At 42.4% G+C, this 22004-nt stretch overlaps 1 protein-coding gene across 3 annotated transcripts in view; it reads right to left on the reverse strand.

Moving 5' to 3' along the window:
* The window catches only part of LOC149456828 (cytochrome P450 4B1-like), a 44659-nt gene extending 23375 nt beyond the window's left edge, over positions 1–21284 (reverse strand). Inside the window, exons 1-6 of one of the 3 annotated variants that reach the window (XM_089684435.1) lie at positions 21056–21283; positions 19222–19366; positions 11836–11880; positions 3857–3984; positions 356–480; positions 80–231 (exon numbers count right to left, since the gene is read on the reverse strand). In XM_089684435.1, coding sequence (XP_089540561.1) covers positions 80–231; positions 356–480; positions 3857–3984; positions 11836–11880; positions 19222–19366; positions 21056–21244 — 784 coding nt within the window. In that variant the 5' untranslated portion in view covers positions 21245–21283. Of the gene's footprint in view, positions 1–79; positions 232–355; positions 481–3856; positions 3985–11835; positions 11881–19221; positions 19367–21055 lie in introns of all 3 variants that reach the window. The other 2 variants (XM_089684434.1, XM_089684436.1) reach the window with 2 other exon arrangements.
* Positions 21285–22004: the final 720 nt, after the last annotated feature.

Consider the following 22004-nt stretch of genomic DNA (forward strand, 5'->3'; position numbering starts at 1 on the left):
TCTGAAGCAGGTCAGTGATGTTAGCCTTCATACTTTACCCATGGCTGGTGTCCTGTAGCATTCATAATCTGACACTTACTTGTAAGTTCATGAGCTGTTCTTAGTGCCCTCCGGAAGCGAAATCCATGTGGGCTCAGATTGAAGATGAGATCACTATGGAATAGGACATTTCGGAATCGATAATCTGCCAGGTAGGACAACTCATAGACAGCCTTGATGTATTCACTCTCACTAAAAGGGAACAAAATGCAAGACCAGTCTATGCCATGCAGTAATCACTTTTAGCCCCAGGTATCCTCATAGCAAAAAACCAAAAAGTACTCATATTTTCACAGTACTTTCAGAAGATACTGACCTGTCATTCTGGCAGTTGCTCTGGTAACTGAAGGCACATTTCATGATGGTGTCCAACGTCATGAGGCTGACATGATGGAACAGCTCTACAGACTTCTTCTCTGAGACCAGATGCTCCCATTTGTCCTACAAAGATCAAACAGGAAGGAATAGATTAATGCAATCATCCATAGGGTCAGGTTTTTTTTGTTTGTTAAAGATAGAGCGCAGAATAGTAAAAACGTATCTGGTTTTTATTACTGCCTGTGACTACTCTGGTAAGATGTGTCCTTTTCTTGTCCCTGTGTATCCAGGACAATGAGACACAGACAACAATACTAAAGCTGGCCATACACTGGAAGGCTATACACTAGAATTGTTTTAATTTTTTTTTGTTTTAAGAACATTTCATTTTCTAATCGTTAATGAGTTAAACCAATGTTCGTTTTTGATCACAGCAATAAGAAAATTCAAAGAAGATGGATGGAAATTTTTTCTCAAATTAATGTGTGGTTTTCATTCAGGAAATTACATTCATTGCAAAATTGAATGTTAAAAGAAAACATTTTGAAGTACTGTCATACAAAATTTGCCCAGTCACTGAATGTACAAAGAATTTTCATACAAATGTTCATAACTTTTTGTCCAGACGTTGATTCAAAAACCAGCCTACCAATTTAATTACTATCCCTTCTACTACTACTACTACATTTTTTTTGTCCTGTTTTAACAGGAAATGAGAGAAAAAGTATCGGCACAGCAATAAAGCCCTAACAGAGGCTCATACCCTTCCCTTTTCCAAATAAAACATAAAAAGATTTGGGTGAATTTGGGCTTTACGCATAAATTTGACAATTAAACTGACACTATGCTCTGATTTAAAATAATATATTCAATTCAATTACAAAGAAGATTGTTTCCCATGGGACTTTAATGCAGCCATACACATATACAAATGTATTAAAAAGATTTTTATTCATACAAATTCCATTAAAAACCATAACGATGAAATTGGAATACTTAGGCTCTGACATTCAACCTGTTTGTAATTTGATAACTTGTGCCTCTGGACATAAATTACAATGACAATATGGTATAAGCCACTTGAATGGACTTAAGATATACAGCCTATCCCTGACATGTTTTGATTAATATATAATCTTCATCAGAGGGAATATGATGGTACCTATAATAGAAAAAAAAGAGACCAAAACAGCAGAATGCTAAAATCAATTTGCTATTGTACTACTTCACATTTCATTAGTAACACTCACAAAAATTTCCGGAGAGCATAAAGGGGTAGTTCAACACCAACAATTATAGGTGACTGAAAACCTCCCTCATAGCTGGGGAACGCAAGCTTTGCCAAGAGGCATGGAATGATGGCTCCCTCCGTGTCCTCGTGGTGGGCAAAATCTGCCCACCACTCCATCCAGATAGACATGCCATTGCAAGACACACTGTGATGACGTCATCACACATGTGCAGAGCACCACAATGTTGTGCACATGCACACAAGGCCAACTCATAGTCAGCATGGAATTTTAATGAAATTTGTATCAATAAAAATATTTTTTATACTTTTATGTTTATGTGTATGGCTGCACTAAAGTCCCATGGGAGACAATATTCTTTGTAATTATAATTTATGGATGTAGCAACCCTTAACTCACGACTATCTACCCACCTGCTGTCAAGGTCCTACCTTTCCTCAGAGCTTGTGCTGCTCCATGTGTTGGCATCCACCTTAGGTGTCTGCAAAGCATTGTGGGATCCTTTATGCTTTCTGCCCTCTGTGGCTCCTCCCCCAGGAGGTGGCAGCTTATCACATATAAATCTGCTGTTTGTAGATGTCCATTGCATTCGTGTCCTGTCTGTTGCACAGCAGCAAGCTCCTGTTTAGTTTCTCATTGCTCTCCTGGATACCGACTCGGCTTTGGCAAGACTCCTTCCTGGATTCTGACCCCGGCTCTGGCGACCATCCTTCCTGGCTTCTGATCCCAGCTCTGGCGACCATCCTTCCTGGCTTCTGATCCCAGCTTTGGTGACCATCCTTCCTGGCTTCTGACCCCGGCTCTGGCGATCATCCTTCCTGGCTTCTGACCCCGGCTCTGGCGACCATTCCTCCTGGCTTCTGATCCCAGCTTTGGTGACCATCCTTCCTGGCTTCTGACCCCGGCTCTGGCGACCATCCTTCCTGGCTTCTGACCCCGGCTCTGGCGACCATCCTTCCTGGCTTCTGATCCCGGCTCTGGCGACCATTCTTCCTGGCTTCTGATCCCGGCTCTGGCGATCATCCTTCCTGGCTTCTGACCCCAGCTCTGGCGATCATCCTTCCTGGCTTCTGACCCCGGCTCTGGCGACCATTCTTCCTGGCTTCTGACCCCGGCTCTGGCGACCATCCTTCCTGGCTACTGTTCTACCAAGTCATCCGCTGTTGCTGTTGGACTTACATAGACTTTGTCTTGTTTTTGTATAATAAACCTACCTTTAATTGCACCTCCTTGTGTGTCTGGCTCCTCACTCCCTGACACCCGCATGATATTCTATTCAAGTATGTATCTTAACTTAGAAAAGCACCTTCTATTGTTCTATGGTTTCTTCAAATCTCCAAATTCCATTTTTTTTTTTCGCTGCTGTGATCTGAGGATGGCTATGTTCACTCTCCATGGCTCCACTATAAGTAAGAGCATGGGCACCCTCTGTTGCTCACTCTCAAGATAGACTAGGGACTATGGAATCTGTAGTGTGTATAGCGCAGTGCACATGACCCTAACTAAAGTGCACCGTTCATGTCAAACAAACGTAAGTGAAGGGGAAACGTAGAGGTTCACAAGCTCACAATGGACGTTACAAGGAGGTAGAAAAACACAGTAAGAAACAATTTCATGAAAAATATATTACAGGGTCATTAAGTAGCAGATGTGTATGGGTTAGCTTTCAAAATGAAGGATATCGTTTAATGTCACTGTAAGGTAAACCATTCAAAAACAAAGTACAGGGCCTGCCTTAGGTCTTGTTCTTCCCCCAGCCTGGGACTGAACAGTAAAAGGAGAAGCAGCAGACTGATGAGTTCATCTCTCTGTTAGTACATGAGCATTACAGCAAAATGAATTGGCTCCTTGTTCTGCTTATCTTTCATCTAGTCTGAATGTTGCAGTACAGGGACTGCAGGAGGCTGTACAAATTCAGATACTTATAATGATAACATGAAAAACACACACACATTAAATGATTTATTAATAAAAAGATTTGCATACTGTAAATGTGTGTCTTTTATATCTGCCTGGAGTTCAGCTTTAACTTGCGGCATACTTTCTCTGGGTCAGCAAATCATAAAATATAGAAAAAAATTAGGTCAGCATGACAGCCAGGATTCCATCAGTTCCAAGAGAGGTTGGCAAAGGCAAGTTAATATATTATTGATAACTTATGGTTAGTTTCCCCTCCACCAGCTGGGAAAAGGGTTGCTTGCTTACCCTCTACAGGGTCAGCCTATATGTCATCACTGATTCCTCCTTACCAGCATCACATTAGTGCAGTCTGACATCAGTCTCACATATGGCTTCAGAACATCATAATGGAAACCCGGGGTCAGCAGCTTGCGGTGCTGGAACCACTTTGCCCCAGATAATACCAATAACCCTTTCCCTGCATAACAAAAGCACAGTAGAAGGATTAGAGCAGAAGATACACAACTACCAGAGTTACATGTACAGTACATGGCCAGTGCACACCAAACTAAAAAACTCAATTGAGTTGAATATTCCATTGGCTCTTTAAGGCTTTGTCCACATGTGCAGCTAGGGGTGGTAAAACCAGGTGATTGAACAGTTCCCCCCCCCGCCAAACCAACTGTTTGAACCTGGGCATGAAGCCGCTCAGGGATGTACACATGCCTCAAACGTGGCAAAAATGAAAGATCATGCTGCATTTGCTGAGTATTACCACTGCCAAATTTGACCAGTGCAACTCTAGGGGGCATTGCCGAAACTGCCTCGCAACCACAAGCAATGCACGACATTATGGCACGATAGTGTAGCACTTACAGAGTCAACTGTGGCGGTGAGGAGGAAACATAATGTCTTATCATTACTTGCAAAGGGGAGACTTTTGAAAAATAATTAAAATGTCCTCATGTACTGTATATACATCAGCCTTTCGTAAGCTTTTCGACACAGAGGAATCCTTGAAACTCAGGGAAACCCTCCTAAAAATGACTATATCTGTAACACATGATACATTAGTGTGATGGTCGGTGGGAAGAATGCTCCTTACACTTGTGCAAAAAATTACACCCTTACAGGTAGCTAAAAAGATCAGTTGTACAACTCCTAGCAAATAGTATGGTATCACCTCTCTTGGAAAAAGTTTATTCAATTGTTTAATTCTGTATAAAAAAAACAAGCACAGACATGCCTCAAAACTATTCCTTTACCATTCCACCCTTATGGAAGCACTTAATTCTGAGGAAAACATTGTGGAATCACCATGTACTTTGCAGTTCTAAAACAAACATCTACATCAGATTACATCTGCTAATTAGTCTGCAGTTAAAAAAAGAGTTCTTGCACACCTTGGTGAGCTGTTGCACCAAGCTGATTGACATGAATCATGGCTCCAACACCAGAGATGTCAGTTGAAACAAAGGAGAGGATTATAAAACTTCAAGAAGGTAAATCATCATGGAATATTGCAAAAGATGTTGGGTGTTCCCAGTCAGCTGTGTCTAAAATCTGGACCAAGTACAAATCAAATGGGAAGGTTGTAAAAGGGAAGCGTACTGGTAGACCAAGGAAGACATCAAAGTGTCAAGATAGAAAACTTAAAGCAATATTCTTGAAAACAGAAAATGCACAACCAGGGGCGGACTGACAACTCATGGGGCCCCCGGGCAATAGGGGATCATGGGGCCCCTGTGTCCTCATCCACACTCAAACAACACCCAAATAAAAGCCTGTGAAAGGTACTAGGGGCATCTCGTGGGGCCCCCTAATGACCCTGGGCCCTCGGGCACCGCCCGAGTACCCGAATGGTCAGTCCGTCCCTGTGCACAACAAAAGAAAGAAAAGCTACAATTTCTGGGGAAAGTGTTCTTGCCTGCTCACACACCTGGGTTCCTATGGCAACTCACTCTACAGCAAGGGCAGAGAAGAGCGGTTAAATCAAACTGCTCCAACTTGCTCACTTCACTGGCGGTTGCCATCTTCAAACGGTTGTAGTTTCAAAATTTTAAATTCTACACTGAAGAGCTTTATATTGTGAGAATCACAAGACCCAGACTTACATTTTGATGCATAGTATGTCTCTGAAATATTAAAAATGAAGGCACAGTCACAGTTTATAAATTGCCCTTTAAATTTGAGGTGGCTAGAGTGGAGTTTCAATGAATGTCAATGGGCAGCATGACTTGCAAACAAATGGTCATATTCTGAAAACTGTCAGGACTATGGCTTAGCCGTGAATTTTTACTGGCAGCAGGGATAGCTGAATGTTTTGATATAAGATTTGTGTAGGTGGGCTTGAAAATGAGGGAGTGATGGCAGTTTAGAAATCATGTCCTGATTTTTCAGCTCACACTCTAGCTTTTGTCAGCTCCCACTCTAGTTTTGAATATTCCGCCATTCATTCCTATGGGACCAATTTCACCACAAAAACACTGATATTTTGTGTACCATTCGGCGAAACGTTCCACAAAGTAATAGCACAGCAATCGGGAACAATCCGCACGTTTCAGTATATTAATGTTTATGTAGTGTAAAAACTGTGGGAGGAGTTAGGGTGGTAAATTTGGCTATAATAATAAGAATATATACAGTGGGGCAAAAAAGTATTTAGTCAGCCACCAATTGTGCAAGTTCTCCCACTTAAAAAGATGAGAGGCCTGTAATTGGCATCATAGGTAGACCTTAACTATGAGAGACAAAATGAGAAAAAAAATCCAGACAATCACATTGGCTGATTTGGAAAGAATTTATTTGCAAATTATGGTGGAAATCAAGTATTTGGTCAATATCAAAAGTTCATCTCAATACTTTGTTATATATCCTTTGTTGGCAATGACAGAGGTCAAACGTTTCCTGGAAGTCTTCACAAGGTTGGCACACACTGTTGCTGGTATGTTGGCCCATTCCTCCATGCAGATCTCCTCTAGAGCAGTGATGTTTTGGGGCTGTCGCTGGGCAACACGGACTTTCAACTCCCTCCAAAGGTTTTCTATGGGGTTGAGATCTGGAGACTGGCTAGGCCACTCCAGGACCTTGAAATGCTTTTTAACAAAGCAACTCCTTTGTTGCCCGGGCGGTATGTTTGGGATCATTGTCATGTTGGAAGACCCAGCCACGTTTCATCTTCAATGCCCTTGCTGATGGAAGGAGGTTTGCACTCAAAATCTCACGATACATGGCCCCATTCATTCTGTCCTGTACATGGATCAGTCGTCCTGGTCCCTTTGCGGAGAAACATCCCCAAAGCATGATGTTGCCACCCCCATGCTTCACAGTAGGTATGGTGTTCTTTGGATGCAACTCAGCATTCTCTCTCCTTCAAACACGACGAGTTGTGTTTCTACCAAACAGTTCTATTTTGGTTTCATCTGACCATATGACATTCTCCCAATCCTCTTCTGGATCATCCAAATGCTCTCTAGCAAACTTCAGACGGGCCCGGACATGTACTGGCTTAAGCAGGGGGACACGTCTGGCACTGCAGGATCTGAGTCCCTGGCGGCGTAGTGTGTTACTGATGGTAGCCTTTGTTACGTTGGTCCCAGCTCTCTGCAGGTCATTCACTAGGTCCCCCCGTGTGGTCCTGGGATTTTTGCTCACCGTTCTTGTGATCATTTTGACCCCACGGGGTGAGATCTTGCGTGGAGCCCCAGATCGAGGGAAATTATCAGTGGTCTTGTATGTCTTCCATTTTCTAATTATTGCTCCCACAGTTGATTTGTTCACACCAAGCTGCTTGCCTATTGTAGATTCAGTCTTCCCAGCCTGGTGCAGGTCTACAATTTGTTTCTGGTGTCCTTCAACAGCTCTTTGGTCTTCACCATAGTGGAGTTTGGGGTGTGACTGTTTGAGGTTGTGGACAGGTGTCTTTTATACTGATAACTCATGTTTTGCATTGTATTGGTATTGTTCTGTCACATGTTCTGTCTCCCTTTGTAATGTACAGCGCTGAGCGAACTATTGGCGCTTTATAAATACTGTATAATAATAATAATAACAAGTTCAAACAGGTGCCATTGATACAGGTAATGAGTGCAGGACAGAGGAGCCTCTTAAAGAAGAAGGTACAGGTCTGTGAGAGCCAGAAATCTTGCTTGTTTGTAGGTGACCAAATACTTATTTTCCACCATAATTTGCAAATAAATTCTTTCCAAATCAGCCAATGTGATTGTCTGGATTTTTTTTCTCATTTTGTCTCTCATAGTTGAGGTCTACCTATGATGCCAATTACAGGCCTCTCTCATCTTTTTAAGTGGGAGAACTTGCACAATTGGTGGCTGACTAAATACTTTTTTGCCCCACTGTATGTGAGATAACAGTAATGTTGGGAATGCAACAGCATGTACTATATACAGTATTGTGTGTTAATATCACTTGACCAGTAGATGGCACTGTACACTAAGGTTACCAGTTGTGCATATCTGTAAACCTCTCTCTCTCTCTCTCTCTCTCTCTCTCTCTCTCTCTCTCTCTCTCTCTCTCTCTCTCCCTCTCTCTCTCTCCCTCTCTCTCTCTCCCTCTCTCTCTCTCCCTCTCTCTCTCTCTCTCCCCCTCCCTCCCTCGTTACAGTCTGCTGAAATATGTTTTGTATGTTTGCAACTTAAGCCACACAAGTAAACCAAGTTCTGCCTCATCACAAGCTACTAGTGTCTTCTCTAACACATAACCAACAAGTAAGTGGTCTTGCCATGCAAGAAAACTTAATGAGGAACAAATGGGCAGAAACTGGAGTCAATGTCTGTGACCGAACTGTAAGACATCACCTAAAGGAAAAGGGATTTACATACAAAAAAAACAATTGAAAACCAATATTAACAAGGTTACAATGGGCTAAAGAAAAGCAATCATGGACTGTGGATGGCTGGATGAAAGTGATATTCAGTGGTGAATCACGAATCTGCATTGGGCAGGGTGATGATGCTGGAACTTTTGTTTGGTGCCATTCCAATTAAATGTATAAAGACGACTGCCTGAAGAAAACATGCAAATTTCCACAATCATTGATGGCAAGGGGTCCCATGTCAGGTAAAGGTACAGGAGAGATGACAGTCATTAAATCTTCAATAAAAGCACTAGTTTATATTGAGATTTTGGACACTTTTCTTACTCCATCAATTGAAAGGATGTTTGGTGATGATGATGACATCATTTCTCAGGATGATAATGCATCTTTCCATAGGGCAAAAGCCATGAAAACTTTCCTTCAATAAAGACATAATGTCAATGGCATGGCCTGCAAACAGTCCAATTGAAAATCTATGGTGGAAATGAAAGAAAATGGTCCATGACAAGGCTCCAACCTGCAAAGCAGATCTGGCAACTGCAATAAGAGAATGTTGGAGCGGGACTGATGAAGAATACGGTTTGCCAATAGTTAAATCCATGCCTCAGAGAATTCAACCAGTTATAAAAGCCAGAGGTGTTGCAGTAAAAGTACTAGTGGTGTACTGTAGGTTTTTTTCATGATTCCATAATATTTTAGTCAGAACTGAGTGATTCCGCATTTTTGTCCTCTGCTTGATCTGCAAAAACAGTTGCAACTGACTACAGTTTTCTTTATTTTTTATTTTTTAAGTGTTTCTTAAAGCCAGAAGGTTGGAATGTTAAATTAAATTAGTTTTGGGACATGTCTGTACTCAGTTTTTTTTCTACACAATTGAACAATTGAATGAACATTTTCCAAGAGTGGTGATTCCATACTTTTTGCCAGGGGTTGTATCAGTGGGAACTTATCTGAGAGGCATACATTGCTCATTGCTCAAGGAACACCTAGCAACCTGGAGGAACCCTAGTTGAGTTTCATGGAACTCCAATAGGGAAACTCTGATATAGAGGTTATAAGTTACAGCAGTTGAGTCCTGGAATGTTGCTTGCCTATATTAACCAAAACATCACAATACAAAAGTTAGGATATGGTAAAAGAGTCTGCTAATTACAAGCATACAATTGTAGCACTACCTCCTTAGGGGCCGATGGATTTGAATATGTCTCCCTATGCTCTGCACAGCCAGGCAACGCGCATTTCCCAAACTTTGCAGACTGGAGTCAGTAAACAGTCTTTGAGCTTGCTTTTGTGATTTTATTAAGGGGTTAAACTTGGATAGGCTCTAGGGGTATATGGAATGCCTGGGGAACTATATAACTTGGGAACAACTCCTTAGCAACTATGTACAAAAATACGGATTAACAACAGTCTCTCTTTAAAGACCACTAAATCCCTTCGGTGTACCTCCTCAGACCCTGGATGATTCCTCCTCTTCACCCAACTACACTGAGAGTATTCCGAGGGCAAGGGGGGCCAGAAGATAGCAATTGATTAGTCCCAGATGAGAAACACCTGACCTCCCTTTTCCCTTATCTGGCCCATGGGGTGTAAGAGTACTCACACTGTCCTCTCCTATTAGCTTAGTGGGTTGCCTTCAGGCCTTACGCTGGGCTGGCTCCTTCCCTGCTACACAGGCTGTCCTCCCCAGCAGTTGTTGAGGCAGTGGAGATCCTCTTCTCCAGCGACCTGACTGTAGGTAGGCTCCCCTCCCTGGGGCCCCCTCCCAGGCTCCTCATTCCAGCCTTCCCCAAACCATCTTCTACCCGACACTGCACAATATTCCCCCGGCTCTCTGATATTTAAGGGTTGCCTTGGTCACCATGCTCAGTCTCCTGCCAGGGGGTTGGCAAAGGTCCCTCAGACATGCAAACCTGGCCCTCCTCCCTTCATCTCCCCTGCTCCAGAATGCTCTCAGGTTTCTGGAAAGGTGGGGCGGCTCTAGAAGCCCTGACCTGTTAGAGCCTCCCAGCTTGTCCTAAAGTGACCTCACTACTTCACTCCCAGGCTGACTCATCCTCAGGCTGCTACTCAGCCTCTATAACAAAAAAAAAAAAAAAAAAAAACAAACAACCTATCTAGCTAACCTGGAGGGCATTACAAAATTTAAAATTCAACTAAAAACCCCTATCAAAAATTCTCACTGTGGCAAAATTGTCAATGAACTCAAAGTCACTCAGTCTTGCATACATCAATCACACTACTGAAGTACCGATACCATAGTGCCATATGTAAAATTCAAGTATTATGTGTGCAAAATTCCATATAGAGACCCAAAACAAGCATCAGTGATAAAGGTATGTTGGCAATAGACACATACACACAATAGAGGTGTACTGTAAATGTCTTCCACCATGACAGAGTACTCTGCTGTACCAGTGCATGAATGGCAGTGAAAGCTAGTACAACTGATATCAAAAGGCCTCTCTGGAGACAAGTATCACAGTACTTGATCACCAATCCTTCTTGGGAGCAAAAGAATGTAGAAGCATGCCCATATAAACTGCACATATGCAATCAGAACTGCATGCAGAGCCCATAGACACAGAATGAGGCTTAGCATGTGGAATTCAAGTGCCACTCAGTCCTTGACTGACAGATATAAGAACTTGGGGAGGTGGGGGTACATATTCTAGAGCAAGATATCATTTTTGGATTTTAGGACTCATACATAAGTGTCACCTACCAATAAGGCTGTTTTCACACTGCTCTGTTGCAAAAATACAATAAAAACGTATATATGTATTTTTGCCGCATTCCCTGCGTTTGCGTTTTCTGGTTACCTGATATCAGCCTGCACCTGTGAAAGAAGGACATGTGACTAAAAAAAAATGCAACCACGTGTGTTTTTGATACCTTTTTGATGCGTTTTCAATAGATTTCAATGGGGAGGTTTTAAACGTGCACCAAAAATAGAGCAAGCAGAATTTCTAAAAACACAACTGATCCACCAGTGACTGGTGTCAAAGGTTCATAAGCAGTAAGCAGGAAATGTATAGAAGAATTATAAAAAGTGGTGGAACTACCAGGGTCGCAAAGGTAGCACTTGCGACTGGGCACTGGGGTTCTGCCACTGTGGGGGGGGGGCATGGTGGCAGGAAAGGAGCCCACTGCAGAACAAGTGAAAGAGTCCTGCTGCGCAATCATAATAAAGGCCACTGTAAGTAATTAAAGGGCCTGGGATCAGTGAGAAGAGCCCTGGGATTGATGGAAGGACCCTGCTCTGTTGACAATTACAGCAAGTTGAAATCAGTAACATAAATGTTTAACTGTTTTATACATTGAAACAAATGTATCAAAATAATGATTTTTGAAGGGGGAGGGGTTTCAGTGGGGCCCTTTATGGTTTCTTACATCAGGGCCCTGAAAGTTCTAGTTATGCCTCTGAATATAAATATAGGTATACAAATCTTAATCTAATGTTATTTAGGTGATAAGAAAGCTGTTACATACCAATCCATGGGGTGAGTAGGTTATAGGCAAAGTTATCCTTTGGAGCTGTGAAAAAAAACAGAGCATGATAATTCTCTGTACAGGTCATATAGAGCACTGAACAGCCCTCTCCATCACGACCAACAACGCCACCATCAGTCCCACCCCACAAGCAAAAGTCCTAGGTGTCACTCTAGACCAGGGGTGGGCAAACCTTTTGACTTGAGGGCCGCAATGGGTTCATATATTGGACCCGGGGGCCGGACCAAGAGTAGATGAATGATGTGTATGTGTCATCCATAGTAAGTATAGTAATATTCCCCCATAGTAAGCATAGTAATTAATCCCCCATATAGTAATTCATCCCCCATAGTAATTCATCCCCCATATAGTAATTCATCCCCCATAGTAATTCATCCCCCATATAGTAATTCATCCCCCATAGTAATTCATCCCCCATAGTAATTCATCCCCCATAGTAATTCATCCCCCATATAGTAATTCATCCCCCATAGTAATTCATCCCCCATATAGTAATTCATCCCCCATAGTAATTCATCCCCCATATAGTAATTCATCCCCCATAGTAATTCATCCCCCCTATAGTAATTCATCCCCCATATAGTAATTCATCCCCCATAGTAATTCATCCCCCATATAGTAATTCATCCCCCATAGTAATTCATCCCCCATATAGTAATTCATCCCCCATATAGTAATTCATCCCCCCTATAGTAATTCATTCCCCATATTAATTCATCCCCCATATTAAGTCCCCAAGTCCCCCCTGTGTCAATTCACTTACCTTTGCTCCGCGCGTTCCTCTCGCCGTGTTCCCGCACCGTTCAGGTGTAGCATGAAAATCTGTCTCCTATTAGGATCTGTACCCCTCGACGTATCTGCATGTGCCAGTTTCAGGCATTAGCAGCCGATCGGCGATCTCCGGCACATGCGCAGATACGTCGAGGGGGACAGATCCTCATAGGAGACAGATTTTCATGCTACACCGGTCTTCAGGGTGGACTGTGAAAGGAGCTTAGCGGTAGCCTAGCTCCGCGGGCCGGATTAAAAGGTCCGCCGGGCTGTAGTTTCCCCATTGCTGCTCTAGACTCAAACCTGTCCTTCCAACCCCATGTCCAATCGTTGGCAAACTCATGCAGGCTCCACCTCTGCAACATCTCCAAAATACGTTCGTTCCTAACCCCAGACACTACTAAACTACTCGTTCACTACCTTATTATCTCACGTCTGGACTACTGCAACTCCCTTCCCACCGGCCTACCTCATCGCAGACTATCCCCTCTTCAGTCTATCCTGAACTCAGACTCATCCACCTTACCAACCGCTCTGCTTCTGCCACCCCCCTCTGTCATTCCCTCCACTGGCTCCCGATTGCCCAACACATTAAATTCAAACTACTAACATTGACGTACAAAGCCATTCATAACGCTGCCCCAAACTACCTCACCGACCTGATACCCAAATACCACCCTACCCGTAATCTTCGCTCCTCACAAGACCTCCTACTTTCTAGCTCCCTGGTCTCCACCTCCCACGCCCGACTGCAGGACTTCTCCAGGACTTCCCCCATCCTCTGGAACTCACTACCTCAATCCATCAGACTGTCCCCTACCCTCCTCACCTTCAGGCGCACCCTGAAAACCCATCTCTTCAGGGAAGCCTACCCCGACCTCACCTAACAGCCGATCTCCTCCTCTCCTCCCACCACTCCATCCCCCACAGCCACTTCCTCCTGTACCACTATCCCCTCCCTCCTAGATTGTAAGCTCGAAAGAGCAGGGCCCTTGAATCCCTTGTGTTCTGTTTTGTTACTGTATTGTCTCATGTACTGTCCCCCACTATAATGTACAGCGCTGAGCAAACTTTTTAGCGCTATATAAATACTGTATAATAATAATAATAACAGTTCCAGGCTCTCCATTTGAGCGAAAAATGGCAGAACTAAATATATGGCAAAGAGAAGCTGATGTTGGTTATTATTATACTTTTCCAGGTCCATCATAGAAATGGTTTTGATCTCCTTTTTTTAATATAAAACTGTTTTTTTTATTTCAGAAAATTAAGGTATAAGGATTGCAAGACATGAGTAGAGGGTGTTAAATAACTGTTAAATTAAACATTTATGTCCTATAAAGCTTGCCCAAATTTACATCGGTCTTCCTTATTCAATTTTCAGTATTAAAATGTATGAGGTGATATCTTCCTTTTAACAAGTGGTAACGAAATCAGGGCCAAAAGGCCTACTTAGGTAAGTACAGTGCCTTGAAAAAGTATTCATACCATTTTCCACATTTTGTCATGTTACAACCAAAAATGTAAATGTATTTTATTGGCATTTGATGTGATAGACCAAAACAAAATGGAACATAATTGTGAAATGGAAGGTAAATGAGAAATGGTTTTCAAAATCTTTTACAAATAAATATGTGAAAAGTGTGGCGTGCATTTGTATTCAGCTCCCCGGAGTCAGTACCTTGTAGAACCAACTTTCTCTGCAATTACAGCTGCAAGTCTTTTTGGGTATGACTCCACCTTTGCACAGCTTTGCACATCTAGAGAGTCAAGTTTTTGCCCATTCTTCTTTGCAAAATAGCTCAGGCTCTGTCAGATTGGATGGAGAGCCTCTGTGAGCAATTTTCAAATCTTTTCAGATTCTCAATTGGATTTAGGTCTGGACTTTGACTGGGTCATTCCAACACATGAATATGCTTTGATGTAAACCATTCCATTGTAGCTCTGGCTGTATGTTTAGGGTCGTTGTCCTGCTGGAAGGTGAACCTCTGTCCCAGTCTCAAGTCATTTGCACACTCTAACAGGTTTTCTTCTAAGATTGCCCTGTATTTGGCTCCATCCATCTTCCATCAATTTTGACAAGCTTCCCTGTCCCTGCTGAAAAAAAGCATCTCCACAACATGATGCTGCCACCACCATGTTTCACGGTGGGGATGGTGTGTTCAGGGTGATGTGCAGTGTTAGATTTCTGCCACACATAGTGCTTTGCTTTTCGGCCAAAAAGTTCAATTTTGATCTCATATGACCAGAGCCGCTTCTTCCACATGTTTACTGTGTCCCCCACATGGCTTCTCACAAACTGCAAATGGGACTTCTTATCGTTTGCTTTCAACATTGGCTTTCTTCTTGCCACTCTTCCATAAAGGCCAGATTTGTGGAGTGAATGGCTAATAGTTGTCCTGTGGACAGATTCTCCCACCTGAGCTGTGGATCTCTGCAGTTCCTCCAGAGTTACAATGGACCTCTTGGCTGCTTCTCTGATTAATGTTCTCCTTGCCTGTCAGTTTAGGTGGACGGTCATGTGTTGGTAGGTTTGCAGTTGCAGTTGTGCCATACTCTTTCCATTTTCAGATGATGGATTAAACAATGCTCTGTGAGATGTTTTAAGCTTGTGATAATTTTTTATACCCTATCCCTGCTTTAAACTTCACCATAACTTTATCCTTGACCTTTCTGGTGTGTTCCTTGGCCTTTATTGTGCTGTTTGTTCACTAATGTTCTCTAACAAACCTCTGAGGGCTTCACAGAACAGCTGTATTTATACTGAGATTAAATTACACACAGGTGGACTCTATTTACTAATTATGTGACTTCTGAGGGCAATTGGTTCCACTAGATTTTAGTTAGGGCTATCAGAGTAAAAGGGATCTGAATACAAATGCATGCCATGCTTTTCACATATTTATTTGAAAAGATTTTGAAAACCATTTATCATTTTCCTTCTACTTCACAATTATGTGCCACTTTGTGTTGGTCTATCACATAAAACACCAATAAAATACATTTAAGTTTTTGGTTGTAACATGAGAAAATGTGGAAAATTTCAAGGCACTATAAAACAGTAATTGCTGTATATACAGTATGTCTAAAAGCATAAGGAGGCATTCCTGCATACAACATATCCTAGAAACTTTAAGGTGGAACTCCAGCCAAAACCTTTCCTCCTGTTTTTGACAGAGTGAGAAAGGGATAGGACCTCTGTTGGGTTTTTATTTCTGCCTGTCTCTTTACTTGAAAATATCCCCCTTATATCCTGTCACAGAGACCCAGCAGGAAGGAAAATGGTAAGGTGTGATCTCGTCTTGGGCAGTGGCCATCGATGCCATGAAATAAGTGTTCCCATTGTGAAATTCCCATCACAGTCCTACTCTAGCATGTAGCGCTCAGCCCCGTAAAGGCCCTGGTGCTTTATTAAATCTTAAGCTTGGATGGGGTAGAGGGTCACTGTGGGGTACTCTAGTAACGTTCAGTAGTACCTTGAGGATGTCTATATTCCTCATAAAGAATCAAAGCACAATCTTTGCAGCAGCAAATGATGGACTGAACTACACAGGTACACCATAAGAAATGTCCACCTTTGAGCACAAGCTGACACTGATTCCAGAGGGATAGTAGCAGCGCACAGTAACCGAGACCTTACATGCAGGTCTGTACTTGTTATGGGACTAACCTGAGGAGGATTAACCCCTTGCCTACCAGGCACTTTTACCCCCTTCCTGCCCAGACCAATTTTCAGCTTTCAGCTCTGTTGCACTTTGAATGACAATTGCGCGGTCATGCAACACTGTACCAATATGACATTTGTATCATTTTTTTCACACAAATAGAGCTTTCTTTTGGTGGTATTTAATCGCCACTGGGTGTTTTATTTTTTCCACTATAAACAAAAAAAGAGCCAAAATTTTAATTAAAAAAGTTTTTCTTTGTCTCTAATATAACATTTTGCAAACAGGTAATTTTTCTTCTTCACTGATGTGCATTGATGAGGCTGCACTGATAGGCAGCTCTGATGGGCACTGATAGGCAGCACTGATGGACACTGATGAGGTGGCACAGATAAGCAGCACTGATGGGCACTGATGGACTACACTGATGAGGCGGCATTGATGGGCATTGATGAGGAGGCACTGATGATGCTTCACTGATATGCAGCAATAATGGGCACTGATGGGCGGCACTGACTGACGGCACTGACTCGGTGGCACTGATGGGCATTGGTGGGTGGCACTGATGGACACTGGTGGGTGGCACTGCAGGGCACTGATCATCAGAGACCTGATGATTAGTGCCGATCTGCTCTGTGACAGCTGCCGGTTATCAGCAGTACTTTCCTCACACTATGACAGCGTGAGGAAAGTGCTGACGAAAACTGGCAACTGTATTTACTCAATGGTAAAAGGTCGCTGTGATTGGCTTTCTACCTTATCATGTGATCAGCTGTGTACATAGGATCATGGAGATCGCTGGGGGCGCGTTCTAGGAGTACATCGTATGACGCCTTCCCAGAACTGGACAACCGCCCCCCTGCAGCCATCATTCGGCTATAACACGGTAAGAATGTGGTTAAGCAAAGACCTGGCATGGATGCCAATCTCCAACATGGCCATGCTAATCATGCGCAAGAATGCGATTGAACATCTGGTGCACGTTCATGCACACAGGTGCACGTCAGGTGCGTTAATTACTGGCACCCAATGGCCTTTATAAGGACAGCACTCTTGCTCAGTTCTTGGTTTATCATCAGCCTCCCGTAACCCGTGTTCCTGTGTGCTCAGTATTCTTGGATTACCTGTTACTGACTCGGCTTGTTCATGGACTGTCTTCTGCTTCTCTCCTGGCTCTGAATTTGGCTTTCTCTCATGGACTTTGCTTCTGCTTGCTTCCTGTGTATGACTCCGGCTTGTTCCTGATTCACTTCTGCTCCTGTTCCTGTCTGATCCACTGTGTCTGATATTGGCACCAATTCCTAAGTACATCTTCTGCTCTAGCCCTGCTGCTCAGATCCGCCTGCACATCCAGAGGGTCACCTGGCCTGTCGTCATCCTGGTCCAGCTCTGCCTTCACAAGAAGTCTGATCACCACAAACTGTCAGGCAACTATGCAGCTGGCAACCTGTGCTTCTTTAGGTGCAGGACATCCTGTCACTACCTTCAGGGATGTTCTGCACTCAACCGCAAGGGCAGCCCTCTCATCACTTCGGTCCATGGTACATGACAGAACTCGGAACAAATGTCCTTGGATATTTGGGTGCCTCCTTTCAATATCAGCCAGACAAGTCTCCTATGGGCTCTTCGGACAAGATCCGCAGATAAATCCCTCGATCAGCTCCAGCAAATTTCAGTTGAATAGGCCTTCAGCTAACACATCTGGGACTTCGATGAGCAAATGAAGAAACACAGTTGGACTGCCCAGAAGGAATCTTCTCCTCCAGGACAAGAACCCCTCTGCTCCAGGCCTCAAACTATTTCTGCACTCTCCCACCCACCTACTGGGCACCCTCCCCCAGGGATTGGGGAGACGACATAAATATTCAGCCTGTAGATTTTACTCTCCCAGCCCACTACATTCCGGTACTCTCCTAAAGGCAGGGGGAAGCAGTCAAACCCATAACCTGTAAAACTCAGAGCATCCCAAAGCAGTCACAAACTGCTCAACTTACTACAGTAGAGCCAAAAGTAACTAATTTTATGTAGCCTAACTAGTGAAATAATCTTATATTGCCAATTATTTGACTTGGTGTCTTTAATGAACTAGTTCACAGACAGCAATAAACACCCAACAGAGGGTCTGAATCTTCAAAAGAGGTCAGCAATGATTATCTCTAAAGGGAACCTCTAGTGATTGAAATTTCCAGACTGTCATTGTTGAACTGAATACAAGTTGCTGCTAGCTGCTAGCAGGCTTTCAACAAGAAGTGCTGAAGCCTGCTAGCAGCTTGTTTAAATTGGCACTCAGCACTCCTATCTGAATCTGTGTTCAACATTTACAAACTGGAGCTGAATGGTGCTTTAACAGCTTCAGCAAAGCTTGCTGAAAACTCTGCAAATGCTTTGTCAAAACTGTAAAAAGCTTTACACTGCTCATATACGAAACTGGCCTTTGGCACAGCTCAGACTACAAAGTAGCCTATCTTACTATACCCAAACCCTAATCACAGAACAGGTTATCCTTTTATAAATGGGAAAGCAGAGCTCCTCCACCTAAAAGGGTAAGTTCTTCTTTAAGGCTTCGTCCCCAGCTCCCCGTTAAGGCTTGGCACCTTTGGGGAGCCAGGAGGAAGGGGGTACCTGAATTTGAGAGGTACCCACTCCCACTTCTGCTGCGATCGCCTGACAGGTCCCAGGAGACTACGGGACTATTCACAAAGCAGTACTTGAGCATGCGCAGTGGGTACCCAGCTGTAAAGCCGCAAGCTGTCACAGCTGGGTACCCACACTGAAGATGCCGGGGACACAGGACGGCCTTTGAACACTGAGGGATCGAGGGACAGGTGAGTGTCTGTTTTTTAAAAGTCAGCAGCTTCAGTTTTTTTTTAATTTTGACTGGACCTCCGCTTTAAAAAAAAAAAAAAAGAGACAAAAAAAAATGTCTTACCTTGATTGGACAGAATGGTCTTTGCATAGTCTGGATGAATTATAGAGACAGTAGCAAAGAATCTTCCATGCCACAAGGGAAATGCATAGTTAAATTTTCTCCCGTAACTAGCCACAATGTCCAGATCTGTGCCATCTTTTTTAAACTAAAAAAAAAATGTCATTTTTGCCAATGGAGTAAATAATAGTCTTACAACAGATTATATCTTTAATAATTCTGCAGCAGATAAAAGTGTGAAGATGAACAATAAATGGTTTCTGTGGGTTATTTAAAGTTTAACTGCAACCCTTACATTCTACTGTCTTACTTATTGCTCTGTAGCTTACAAATCACCTGGCTGCTCACACACGAACTCCGCTATGCATTGATTTATTCATCTGATTCTGTCTAAAAATTGTTACTTTTATTTACTTATTTCAGATACTTATATAGCACCATCAATTTGCGCAGTGCCTTTACATATATATATTGTACATTCACATCAGTCCCTAACCCTCAAGGGGCATACAATCTAAGGTCCCTAACTCCCATTCATACATACACATACTAGGGCCAATATAGACAGGAGCCAATTCACCTACCAGCATGTCTTTGGAGTGTGGGAGGAAACCAGAGTATCTGGAGGAAACCCACGCAGGCACAGATAGAACATGCAGACTCCAGGCAAGTGGTGCCGTGGTTGGGGTTCGAACCAATGACCCTAGTACTGCCAGATGGAAGTGCTAACCATATAACCACTATGCTGCCCTCACATGTGCAGTTTGTTTCATTCCGTATTGAAATTCGGACAAAATTTTTGTTATTCATAGATTCTGATGTATCCATATTTCCGAATTACAATGGTAATCCATTTAAATATTTATAGGTAAAGTTGATCCAGGGAATATCCGATTGCCTCTCGGGGTATCAGGAAGGAACTTTTTTCCCCTGCGGGAGCAAATTTGACCATGCTTTGCTGGGGGGGTTTTTGCCTTCCTCTGGATCAACTGTGGGTATAGAATTATAACTTTTTTTTTTTTCTATGGTTGGACTTTTGTCTTTTTTCAGCCAGACTAACTATGTAACTATGTAAATCCAAAATAACAAAACATTTGAATCAAATCAAATTTTGAATCAAATCAAAAGCGAAATCGAATTAGAAAACAAATTTGAAATATAAACATATTGCTAAAAAAAATTTCGTTATTCATAGATTCAAATGTATCCAAATTTCCGAATTACAATGGCAATCCATTTAAACATTTATAGGTAAAGTTGATCCAGGGAATATCCGACTGCCTATCGAGGGATCAGGAAGGAATTTTTTCCCCAGCAGGAGCAAATTGGATCATGCTTTGCTGGGGTTTTCTTGCCTTCCTCTGGATCAACTGTGGGTGTAGGATTATAACTAGAAAACAAATTTGAAATATAAACATATTGCTAACAAAATTTTCGTTATTCATAGATTCAAATGTATCCAAATTTCTGAACTACAATAGTAATTCATTTAAACAAATCCAAAATAATGAAACAAAATTTTAATCAAATCAAATTAGAAAATTAAATCGAATTAGAAAACAAATTTGAAATATAAACATATTGCTGACATATTACGACGATTAGAACTTTGTGAAAATAATTCTAAGCTTTTTGCAAATGGACGAAGTGAGAGTAATAGACATGATTCCTGCACTGTACTATAGGCAGGACATTCAGCTGACTGCTGTCTGTACTATCTGGTCAGAAGCCAGTCAGCCATAGTCAGCATTAGAGATAACTTGTATTAAAATAAATAAATAAATAAATAAAAGCTTAAGCTTAAATTATTGTCAAAATGAGCATAAGAATGCCTTACCACATGAATATTCCCATACAGCCAGTGCGTCTCAGGACCTGGAAAAGAACGAAAATTATTCAGCAGCTGCTTCCTCCTCAGATGCAATGAATAGGCTTTAAATAGGATATAGAGGATACACAGAGAGGCAAGCCAGTAAAAAATGTCTGTGAAGGTCCAAGGGAGGAATCCAAATATAGAGGAAGCCATGCTGCTATGTGCACACTACACTGATCTCTATGCTGTATGTCAATTCACGTAAATAGTTTGTCAGGAGAAGGTATGACTTCACAAATGCAACTGATAGGACAATGTACAGAGTAGGCGGACAGGTTCTGAAGGAAGGTGTGACTTCCCAACAATCATCACAGACAATCTCAAAGTGCAGAATATGTATGAGAGACCTGGAAGAAAGAGAGAGCAAGCCACGCAGTTTATTAAAACATTATTTACATCAAAATTCATTTTATCAGGAATATGTTAGCCAAATTAATTTAAAATAATTATTTGTAACTGATTTATTAACCACTTGCCTACCAGGAACTGGGGGGCCCAGGCCAATTTTAATTAACCACTTGCCTACCAGGCACTGGGGGGCCCAGGCCAATTCTTATTAACCACTTGCCTACCGGGCACTGGGGGGCCCAGGCCAATTTTCAGCTTTTGGTGCTATCGCACTTTGACAATTGCACAGTCATGCAACACTGTATCTAAACCAAATTTTTATCATTTTTGACAGAGCTTTCTTTTGGTGATATTTAATCACCACTGGGGTTTTTATTTTTTGCTAAACAAACTAAAAGACTGAACATTTTGGAAAAAAAAGTTATTTCTTAGTTTGGTATAAAATTGTGCAAAAAGGTATATTTTTCCTTCACTGATGTGCACTAATGAGGCTGCACTGATGGGCACTGATAGGCTGCACTGATGGGCACTGATGAGGCATTGACAGGCATCACTGGTGGGCACT

This window comes from Staurois parvus, unplaced genomic scaffold (genome assembly GCF_062004578.1).
Source record: "Staurois parvus isolate SC_StPar_1 unplaced genomic scaffold, SC_StPar_1.0 ptg000347l, whole genome shotgun sequence".
In the NCBI taxonomy this organism is placed as follows: domain Eukaryota; kingdom Metazoa; phylum Chordata; class Amphibia; order Anura; family Ranidae; genus Staurois; species Staurois parvus.